The following is an 11,888-nucleotide window of genomic DNA, read 5'->3' on the forward strand; positions in this document are numbered from 1 at the left end:
GACTTTCTCCCCCAAATATAGGTCTAAGTCAGATTGTTCATTACCGATGGTAAAATCCATAACAAACTGGTCATAAGATGTTAAAGGATCACCAACTCTGAAATCACATGACTGTGATGGAAAATTAGTTGAAGAAGAAGATTCAGATGACCGAAGCCCAGGTCTATGCTTCAATTCATACTCTTTGACCAACTTAACAGCCAAGTCAAAGACTTTCTCAATTTCCGATGGAGCATTCTCTTTATAAATAAGAGAAAAATAATACTCGATCAATTTCATCTTGAACCTTGGATCCAAAATAGCTGCAATTGCCATAGCACCATGAATTTTATGCCAATACTTTTCAAACTTGATTGACATCTTTGTTGCCATTAACTTAACTTCAACATGGTCAGACTCAAGCCACTTACAGATTGCAATCCTAATATGACACCTATTTGGAAAATAAAGATTTGATGTGGGATACTTTGATCCCATAAATTAACTCAGTCACTTGGTGAAAGATCCAAAAAAATAAGCTTTACAATGGTTACAGACAGCTTTCACCTCCCCACAAAAACTTTTTTCCTCAAAATGCTGCCAGACAACTGAGGTTCTTTTTCTCTTCCTACCAGTGTCATCAAAGCTTGATTCACTTAGGTCCAATTCTTGATCAAGATTAATTGGTTCAATATCATGGTTCTCGCTTTGAGTCTCCATCTTGGAACTAGTTGAAACAGTTGGATACAAGACTTTTTGAAGATCTAAAGATCTTCAAATAATTCGTACGAAAAGAGTTCCTGCTGAAACAAATACAGATAATCAATTCACAAATTATATTACAGGTGGAAATAGTGTACATATAATGAACGAGATGCGAATATCAAAAAGTTGAGGCAAGAGAACGTAAAGGGAATGATTATGCTTGAAAACCGATCCAATTCAAACGCTGTTAGTTAGGGAGTGTCCACACACCATATACTAACTAATGGTCTGAGAGTGTCTCTATACAAGTAGCAAGATTTTCTATTTTTCCCTCTTTGGGGAAATACTCTAGTGTTTTTAGGCTACTTGATAAGACATGAAAAATGCTTATATGTCATGTAAGAGAATGTGGACGGATGCATACAAACATCACCACCACAGAACAATGATGAAATGTTTAAGCGGGAAAAAAAATGAAGATATAGAGTTTAGAATATAAAAGAAAAACAGGAAAGCAATTGAACAAAAGAACACTATACTGTCATAAAACCCAAGGTCAATATACTATTTGGTTATACTTTGTGATAGATGCAAGTTGCAACAGAGGAAAATATATAGTATTCCCGGTTGAGGTGGTTTATGAAAATTTACCACCCAAATGTAGTCACTGTGGTTTGATAGGGCACTTGGCTAATAGTTGCAGACAACTCAAACAGATGTCGAGAGGTCGCTCTCGTAGCCGGACGCGCAAGGGTGGTAACATGGGGGACAACAAAACCGGAGATCACTCTCGCAGTCAACTGCACATGGAATATCGTCCCAAAATAGATACAACAATACCAGTTAATGTTTTTTGTGGGTCACATGCCTCTGAACCTCTTCAACGGGTTGATCAATTGTTGCCTGCAGGTATTGAGGCAGTGGATGATGGTAATGATGAGCCCTTGAACAATGCTCTTGAACCGGTGGTTGATGAGGCCTTAGGGACCATTGCCCAAGCTGTGAATAACTTTGAATTTGAAGAGCATGGTATTCAATCCCCTGGGATTTCTCATATTAGCAATTCTATGACCGGATCGCTGTCTCCAGATGGATCACATCATCAGAATGGTCTTTCTTATGGTCAGCATTTGGGCAACACCAATGTCCCAAATATTCTTGGCCCACATGATCTCTGTGACGACTCTAGCACTCATCCTGGCTTTGATCAGGTCGAGACGGTAGCTCAGAATAGTCAGCACTTGGGCAACACCGATGTCCCAAATAATTTTGGCATGCAGGATCCTCAAGACAACCATAGCATTCCCCCTGGTTTTGAACATGTTGCGACATTAGCTAAGGATGTCATCGATATTGTCAATCACATAGAAGGCTGTGATATGGATGGTTTTACTCCTGTGCTATCTAACAGTCAAAAGAAAAAACAAAAGCAGCTTGCCAATCTTGATCAACCCTGTGATAAACCATATCCGAGTAGGGTCCGCGGATTACCAGCTCGTTATAAATGAAGGTTCTCTTCTGGAATATCCGTGGCATTGGTAACGATGACTCTCGGACGGAGCTCTCTAACATCTGTCGGTTGCATCACCCGGATTTGGTTTGCATTGCGGAGCCCATGGTGACTTTTAATTCTATTTCAGCTGCTTATTGGGATTCTTTAAATTTATCTGCTCTTACTTTTAACTCTAGAGGAACTCTTGCCCCCAACCTTTGGTTACTAACATCTTCGGCTTGTGCAGACCCTTTAGTTTTGTCTATATCTGATCAACAGGTTACGGTTCGCTGTACTTTTGATCATATCCCAAGCCAGTTCACATTTGTTTATGCAAGCACTTCATCTATCAAAAGAAGAGACTTGTGGGCTGACTTTATCTCTCTGCGCCCACAAACACAAGTTCCATGGATGGCTATTGGCGATTTCAACGCTATCCTGGGTGCCCACGAGCAGATGGGAGGAGGCAGACCGTCTCAAGCTTCATGTGCTGAGTTTAGTAACATGTCTGACACTTGTAACTTTACCCACTTGAACACATCTGGGGCAGCCTTTACATGGTCTAATGGCTGGAGGTCTCGTGGTCGCACTGAACGAAGGTTAGATCGCTCATTGTGTGATATAAGTTGGTTTGATTCTTGGCCCCACTCTAACTGCATAGCGTTGCCAAAGGTAGTCTCAGATCATAACCCCCTTATTTTCTCTGGTTCTAGAGTTTTGCGCAATGGTCATCGTCCCTTCCGTTTTCAATCAATGTGGGTTCAACATCCATCTTTTCGAGAAACTGTAACTCATTGCTGGAGCAATACAGTTGTCTATGGTTGTCCTATGTTTATCATTCTGCAAAAATTGAAAGCTCTAAAAACCTGCCTGCGCCAATGGAATTTTTCGGTTTTTGGTGATGTTCATAACAGAGTGGCTAATGCTCGGCATAATCTTTCTATGATTCAACAAAGAATTTCAATTGAGGGTATAAATAATGATCTTTTTGAGGAGGAGATTGTCGCCAAGACTACAGTAATGGAGTCTCTTCAAATGCAAGAGGCATTTTGGAAAGATAGAGCTCGTGTTAAGTGGTTAACTAAAGGGGATAGAAATTCTTCTTTCTTTCATGCTTATGCTCGTATTAAATCATCCAGCTCTCATATCAATTGTATTCTTGATGGAAATAATCTTCTTACCGACCCGCTGGCTATTGAGAACCATATTGTTAATTTCTATCAGACTTTGTTCGGCTCTTCTTTCAACCCTTCAGATATTGATGAGGTTTGTGAGGTCATCCAGCCGATGGTCACAGACTCTGAAAATGATCTCTTATCTGCATTACCTACTGATGAGGAAATTAAGGAGGCAGTTTTCTCATTAAGTGCTTCCAGTGCACCAGGGCCAGATGGTTTTCCAGGTTTTTTCTATCATCACTGTTGGGATATTGTCAGCTTTGATGTTATTCAATTTGTGAAGCAATTCTTTCAATCAAATTGGCTATACCCCAATACCAATAGTAACTTCTTAGTTTTGATACCGAAGGTGGAAGACGCTATTTCCATGACTCATTTTAGACCTATTGCTTTGGCAAACTTTCTCTTTAAGATTATTCCCAAAATTTTGGCAGTTCGCCTTTCTCATGTTGTTCAACGCATTATTTCTCCACATCAAGCTGCTTTCATACCTGGCCGACGTATCACTGATTGTATTGGCCTAGTTTCAGAATGTTTCAATGTGCTTGACAAAAAAACTCGTGGTGGCAATATAGGAGTCAAAGTTGATATAGCTAAGGCTTTTGATACTTTAGATTGGTCATTTCTATTGCGGGTGCTTACTAACTTTGGGTTCTCCACTTGTTTTATAGACTGGGTTTCTACCATCTTACGATCTGCTAAATTGTCTATCCTAATCAATGGTTCCCCGCATGGTTTTTTCTCTTGTTCACGAGGAGTGCGCCAAGGGGATCCTCTCTCTCCGTTACTTTTCTGTCTAGCTGAGGAGGCTTTATCAAGGGGCTTGAGTCGTCTTCAACTTGATGGGCTTACTAAGCCAACTTTTGCTCCAAGAGGTTGTATCTCTCCTTCTCACGTTCTATATGCAGATGACTTATTCATTTTCTGTAGAAGTGATGGTGTCACCCTGCGTAACTTGCAAGGTTTCTTCGATAGATATAGTAGAGCCTCTGGTCAATTTATCAATAAGGCAAAAAGTACTTTCTACTTGGGCTCTACCTCAAGGCATCGCAAAGCTGTGGTTGAGAGTTGCTTGGGTTTCAAAGAAGGCAAAGCACCTTTTGTCTACCTTGGAGTTCCAATCTTCTGTGGCAAGCCTAAAAGGAGTCATCTTCAAGCCTTGGCAGATAAAGCTAAAGCTAAGTTAACTGGTTGGAAGGGGAAACTTTTATCTATGGCAGGAAGAGTTCAACTCACTCAATCAGTTTTTCAAAGTATGCTCTTGCATAGCTTTTCTGTTTATAAGTGGCCTTCTTCCTTGCTAAGGTATCTTTCACGATGTGCTCGCAATTTTATATGGTCTGGTGACGTAACCTCCAAGAAGTTGGTTACCGTTTCTTGGCATCAGATATGTGCTCCGAAGAATGAAGGTGGTTTGGGTTTGCGTGATCTTGGCTCTCTTAACACTACAGCTCTCTTAAAGCTTGGATGGCTTATTATTACTACTGACTCCCCTTGGAGTATTTATATTCGGAAACGTTTCAAGCTACATGGTCGCCTATACTCTTGTAGTTATATGCGATCTTCTATATGGCCTGGTATTAAATCCATTCTTCATATCTTGTTTCAGAATTGTCGTTGGGTGATTGGAAATGGTTCTACTACTTCCCTTTGGGTTGATAAATGGCTGGATAAGCCTATTGTGGACGTCGTTGGTGCAACAGAGATTGCCCCTTCTCTATCTCGTACTAAGGTCTCAAATATTATTCGTATGGGACAATGGGTTATTCCTTCTATCTTTTCTTCTACTTTCCCAGACCTAACTAAAGAGATTTTAGAAATGCCTCTTCCAATTGATGAGGATAAAGACGTTTTAATTTGGGAAGCTTCTTCTTCTGGTGGTTTTTCGTTTTCCGATGGCTATGAAATTGTTCGTCATCGGTTTCCTGTCAAGAGTTGGGCTTCCATTATCTGGCGTCCTTTCATCCCACCTCATTACTCTATTTTAGTTTGGAAGATTCTATTCAACAAGCTCCCAACGGAGGATCAACTTCAGCGCCGAGGCATCCCGCTGGCTCCAATATGCCAACTTTGTCACAAGAATTCTGAATCTATTGACCACTTATTTTCTAGTTGTGACTTTGCACAATGTGCTTGGCGTTGGCTAGCCACCCAATTTGGCACTATTATTCAACCTACGGGCTCCCTCTCTGATCTATGGCTTGATTTTCTGTCAAAGCGGTTTTCTCCACATCTTCGCAATGTCTGGCTAGCTTCAGGGTTTTTCTTACTCATGGCTATTTGGAAGATGCGTAATAAAGTGAAGTTTGAAGGCAAACCTCCCTCCTTCTCACGTCTCTGCCGCTCCACCTTGGCCTGGATTAGGCAGGTTGGAGCTCTCACCCCTGGACATGTACGAGGCATTTTGGACCGGCAACTTTTAGTCTCTCTTGGAATATCGCCTAACCCCTGTAAAGCCCCTTCTATTGTCCCTGTTCTTTGGCACCCCCCTCCTTCTTCTTGGATCAAAGTGAATACTGATGGCCTTGCTAAAGGTAATCCGGGTCCTGCGGCTTGTGGCGGGGTTTTTCGAGATTCTACGGGTTACTTTCTTGGTGGTTTCTCCCTAAGCTTGGGCCATCGTACTTCTTTCTATGCGGAGCTCCATGCTGTCATCCTTGCTGTCGAATTGGCCCACGCGCGAGGCTGGAAAAATTTATGGCTTGAAAGCGACTCTTCGAGTGTAATATCATGTTTTGCTTCTGGATCTTTCTCTCCCCCTTGGTCGCTCCAGACACGCTGGAACAATTGTACTCTCCTTTTGCAGAACATGGTTTTTCGTTGCTCTCATATTTTTCGAGAAGGGAATGTTGTTGCTGACAAATTAGCCAATTTAGGGCTTCTATCATCTTCACTTGTCTGGCATTCCACTCCCCCAATTGAGATCCTCCCTCCTCTGCACTCAAATTTCTTGGGCATGCCAACCTACAGGTTTGTCTCCTTTTCTTGATGTGTCTTCTCCTTTCTTTTCCTAACCTTTTTGGATTCCCTTTTGTTTTGCAGTTTGTTTTGCAGGTTATTACCTTTTAAGGTTTATAGAAGGGTTTGGGCTTATGTCCGCCTAGTCTTTTCCTTGTATTTTCTTTTCCAAGAGGGGTACGGTCTATGTCCCCCCCTCTTTTTCTGGCATTTCCTTTCTCAAAAGGGGTAAGGTGCATGTCCCCCCCTTTTCTTTTGTATTTCTTTTCTCTTGTTGTATGAAGGGTTAGGTTTATGTCCCCCCTTGTCTAGGTGTAACTTCTTTTTTCTTATCAATAAAATTCCCTCGTACCGCCGAGGTTCTCCAAAAAAAAAAAAAAAAAAAAAAAAAAAAAAAAAATAGTATTTTCTGGTACATAAGGGTGACGGGAGTAAGGGAAAAATGAAAGATAATGTATGAAAACAAAAGCAGCTCAAAATCGTTTCTAGTTCCCATTTTATGTGCGCTCTCTACACATTTCTTCCAACTGCTTCTCATCACCCTTTTTTTTCCCTTCTTCACTCCCCCTTTCTCCCGTATATTTCCCCTCTCTTTCTAACAAGGAAATACGTATCAAAACTAGAAACGAAAAAGGTTACCAAACGGTTTTCCTATATTAACTTGAGGGTACACGGACTAACGGTCACATAGCAACCATCAGGTGAATCAAGTCGAATCAACAAGGTTTGGAACTAGATGAGAGTACAGCTAAACTAAAAATCAACCAACATTTTTAATAAAATCAAGAACAATGCAAATTTTTAATAAAATCAAGAACAATGCCTAATCAAGACTAGATTTCACAAACCCTAATTTAAATTTCACAAACCCTAAATCTCAAACCCTAAATTTATTCCAAAATTTACCTGATGTGGGTGTGGCCGGATTCTGAGGTGAGGAGGTTGTCTGAGGTGAGGTCGAGGAGGGTGGTGAGGTTGTCTGAGCGAGATCGCCGAGGTGTGGTCGAGTCGAAGTCGAGAGGCGGAGAGAGAGAGCGACGGAAAGAGAGAGTGACGAAGTCGAGAAAGAGATCAGAGGGTCTGTGTGATGTGGGTGTGGCCTGATTTTGAGGTGAGGAGGTTGTCTAAGGTGAGGTCGAGGAGGGTGGTGAGGTTGTCTGAGCGAGGTCGCCGAGGTGTGGTCGAGTCGAAGTCGAGAGGCGGAGAGAAAATGACAGAGAGAGAAAGGGACGGAGAGAGAGTGACGGAGTTGTAACTTACAAGTTGTAAGTTCTCTGAGGGTTTTTAATTTTTTTTTAATTTTACATATATTAAATTAAATAGGTAAATGGATACCCGTTATAACCGCGAATATTACCCATAACCAATTGATACCCGTTATAACCGTGGATAATACCTATAACCGCTCATTTAAATTTCATGGATAAACGGTTATACCCATAACCTTCTATTTGTCTAAACAGTTACCCATAACCATAACCGTCAACTTTAAATGGACGGGTAACCGTGGTTACCCATACCCATGGGTATTTTGCCCATCCTTAACCACATTATTGCAAGCTCATTAGAGTAGATAATATCATTTGTTCAAAAAAAAAAAAATATCAGATGGAACTTCTGAGTGTTGATTGAGTTACGTCTTCACCTATTCAATTTAGTCTGGAATGGAACTTCTTGAGCTGTTATACCCTGCAGCTTCATAGCTCTTTAATTTCCATACAGAAAACAAGCTTCTTCTCGTGGAATACCTTAACTTTATAGGTCAAACCATCGCATTTTGTTAGGCTAGTTAGATAACACTTCCTAAATGCTTTCTAACTTTTAATTGTAATTTTAATCTTGAGATTAAGGTTATGAAACAATACAGCATTGGATGAATGCGGCCCTGCCATTGTGACATTCATCTGTATTCTATGTCCGGGCAGATAGAAAATTGCACACAGCTGTATTCAGTGCAATACTTGCAGGAGCCCTAGCTAAAACCTAACACTGTTTCATATAATGCACTATTAGGTGCATATGCTTCACATGGGATGAGCAAAGAGGCGTATCAGTTTTTAATGAGATTAAGAAAAGTAGTTTCCGGCCTGATGTTTTGTCTTATACATCCCTGCTCAATGCTTTTGGAAGATCACGGCAACCTCAAATGGCCGGGGACGTTTTTGACATGATGAAGAAAAACAACTTGAAGCCAAATCTGTGAGCTATAACGCGCTGATTAATGCTTATGGAATGGTTTATTAGATGAAGCTGTACAAGTCTTGCGTGAGATGGAATTCATCCAAACATTGTATCAATATGCACACTTTTAGCAGCTAATTGACTGATACAACATTACCTTACATAAGAAGGAACTGTACATTTCAAAAATTGCCCAAACAATAATGTTTGTTGAATAACTTTTCTTAGCGTCATATGTCCATATTCTGTAGTTCCATGTTCTATACTTGCAAGTTTTTCGCTTCATTTGTGTTCCCAGTAATTAAATTTGCTTCAGTGGAATTAAATATAGTTTCTATGTTTTTGCCTTAAGTTCTTTTTTTTGTATTAGTTTTTGTTTTGGGCGACTTCTTTTATGTTAGTTAAGAAACTGAAAATTGAACTTGGAATGAAGATTACAAGACTGGAGAACAACAATGGAATTGATTAAGTTGATTGAGCCCTCACTAGTTTCAACTGGTGTTGTGAATCAACCTCTGCATATTCTCGGAAGAAGTGGAAAAATTGAGACTATGATGAAGGTACCTAGAATTTCTCTAGTATTTGATAGTTTTTATTTTTTTATTTTTTATTTGACAGGAACGATAGCGTAATATTTCATTAATCAACACAAACATTACAAGGATGTCATTCAATACAAAATTCTAGTGACCAATAAATTGATCTGGAATGAATTTGCATAAACATACATATAATAAACCAGTAATAGACAACCATAAGTGCAAACATTCAATCGCCAAGTGCACAAAAACTACCTATACAAATCTGTCGAAATAAACGATAGCTGCAACATAGAGATACAGGTAGCCACAATGGTCATCGCTGAATTATGAGGCCACAAAAAGTCATCGCATTAGAACGAGGCCACATCAAGTCATCACTAAGAGACGAGACTAACAACACACAATGCACATAGGCGAAACCAAATTAGCCAAAACAACAGCGCCACCACAATGCACAAAAGGTGAGTGAAACACAACTAAACAACACCGAGAAAGGATCCGTTGTGCAACTCATTAGAGCAACTCCACCCATGGAGCCTTTCCCCCTGGCAATCCACTATTGAATCCACCCTTTTGAACAGTAACTGCCTTTAATGAATAGTAACTGCCATTAATGAACAGTAATTGCCATTTGCATCTCCACCCTTGGAGCCCTCCCCCCTGGCAATAGGCAATAAAATATTAGTTTTTTTTGTTTGTTTAAATAATACAAAATAAAATTATTTGTAATTTCGGATAAGATTTTTTAAATCGTTCTCGTTGCGCCACATGTCATTTTATAAAAAAACAATTATTTAGCGATGGATTTCGATAAGATTTTTATCCAATGTCATCGAGCCACGTGTCGTTATCTTTTGAGAATCTTTGACGATAGATTTTGATCAGATTTTAACTCATTCAAAATTGCGCCACGTGTCATTATCCGAAAATATAATTATTGGAGATCGATTTCGATAAGATTTTTATCCAATACGATCGTGGCACGTGTCATTATCTTTTCAGAATCTTTGAGGATAGATTTCGATCAGATTTTTAACGAATGACGGCATGCCACGTGGCCTTATCTACAATCCAATCCTTTCTGAATCGTCCATATAATCCACCATCCATCCTCACAAATCTCACACCAATTTTCTCAACATCTCTATCTCATTATTCATAGTTTCTGCTTCTTCTTCACCATCCATCATTACAATGTCTTCTTCTTCATCAAGGATGATGTGGGAAATCGATCAACAAGAGGAAGAATTGTTTAACCAATCTGAAGGAATGGCTAAGTATTTTCCAACGACTGGATATCGATTCTTTGGTTCTTTTCCCACTCATTTGCTCAACAAATTTGGTATGAATTAAACTCCACATTTCTCGCAATTGCATCTCATTACCCGTAACGGAATTATGAGTAACTTCAACCCAGCTAGTGCACAACGCAACATCTTCAAGAAGCGACCAATTCGAACCTGCATCAGTAGCCATTTTGTGGAAAAAAATTGGATTGAAACTTTGAGAGAAAGATAGGAATTTGATTGAAAGTAGTTGAGAAAATATGAAATTGTGGTGTAAGGTAGATGGAGAAGAAGTGGTATTTATAGAAAAGTAAAAACAAATTTTTACAAATTTTTTTCAGATTTTTTACAATTTTTTCGGATTTTTTACAATTTTTTTTTAAATTTTTATTCAAATAATTAATCTCTGCCGTTGGATTTAAAAATTTTGAATTCCAACACTCCAGATTGTGCCACGTGTCACAACGGTAACTTTTCTTAATTTTAAAACTATTTTTTCTTTTTTTTTTAAATTTCTAAAGCAAATTAATATCAACCGTTGATCTCAGATTGAACGGTTGATATAAAATCAGCTTTTTTTTTTTTTACCGTTGTAAATCGGACGGTTCTTATTAAAGATCCGTTGGGATCTAACGGACCGTGGGAAGCCACGTGGCTTCCCAACGGTAACTGGCGCGCGGGCCATCCCCCTGAAATCCTGTCGGGCGACGCGCCCCCACTCGCGAGTGAGGGGCACGCGCCTGACGCAAAAAAAAAAAAAAAAAAAAGGCCGGACCCAGCCCTTGCGTCAGCCTGACGTCACAAGGCTCGGGGGCCAGGCCTGTCAATTTTCCACGGGCCTCCCACTCGGGCTCCCACCCTCACTCGGGCCCTTCCCCACTGGAGCTGCTCCCACCGGCCCTCGAGCCCTTTCTCCTCGCCTGTCGCCTGAGCAACCAGCAACGCTGGCGTTGCTCTTACAGTGGGGGGTGAGGCACTCAAGCCTAGGCCACCTACAAGTTTCAGACCGAGGCGCACGAGCCGAGCCCAGATTGAGGCGCACAAATTGAGCTGTATCGAGACGTACAAGTCGAGCCGCACAAGCCAAGATGCCAGATCTGAGAGCACAAGTTTGTGCATCCATCGAACCCATAGAGGAAGGTGACGCCACCATGGAAACAAGTTGACAAAGGGGGATCCAACCCACCTGCAACCCAAATCTAAACCCCACACCAAGAGAACGAGCACCAAATCAAAGAAATCTTGTAAGGGCATGGCCAGGGTTAGGGTATAGGGCATAGATCCATGGAAATCTGCACCCAAAATGGTGGGAGAGAAGCAAGGGAGGGGAGAGGAGGTAGGTAAAGGCCGGGAAGGAGTGTTCGGCGTGAGGTGGTGGGAAGAATCGAGTATGGCGAGGTGTGGAGGATGGCTGGGATGGGGAAGAGGAAGGGGGGAAGAGCTAGGAAAAGAAAGGAAGAGGCTACCACCGGCCCCCAGCCATAGCAAGAGGTCGGCGACGGTGGGGTAGACGGCTAGGGTTTGTCTGAGAGAGAGAGAGAGTTTTTGGGTGAAAGTTTGAACAGAT

General features: G+C 40.9%; 1 protein-coding gene across 1 annotated transcript; it reads left to right on the forward strand.

The window, feature by feature from the left end:
- Positions 1 to 1,353: 1,353 nt before the first annotated feature.
- On the forward strand, positions 1,354 to 6,682 carry LOC126597589 (uncharacterized). Its single transcript, XM_050264384.1, has one exon. It carries the CDS (start codon positions 2,189 to 2,191, stop codon positions 6,341 to 6,343), a length of 4,155 nt encoding a protein of 1,384 aa, XP_050120341.1. The 5' UTR covers positions 1,354 to 2,188; the 3' UTR covers positions 6,344 to 6,682.
- Positions 6,683 to 11,888: the final 5,206 nt, after the last annotated feature.

Source organism: Malus sylvestris, chromosome 13 (genome assembly GCF_916048215.2).
Source record: "Malus sylvestris chromosome 13, drMalSylv7.2, whole genome shotgun sequence".
In the NCBI taxonomy this organism is placed as follows: domain Eukaryota; kingdom Viridiplantae; phylum Streptophyta; class Magnoliopsida; order Rosales; family Rosaceae; genus Malus; species Malus sylvestris.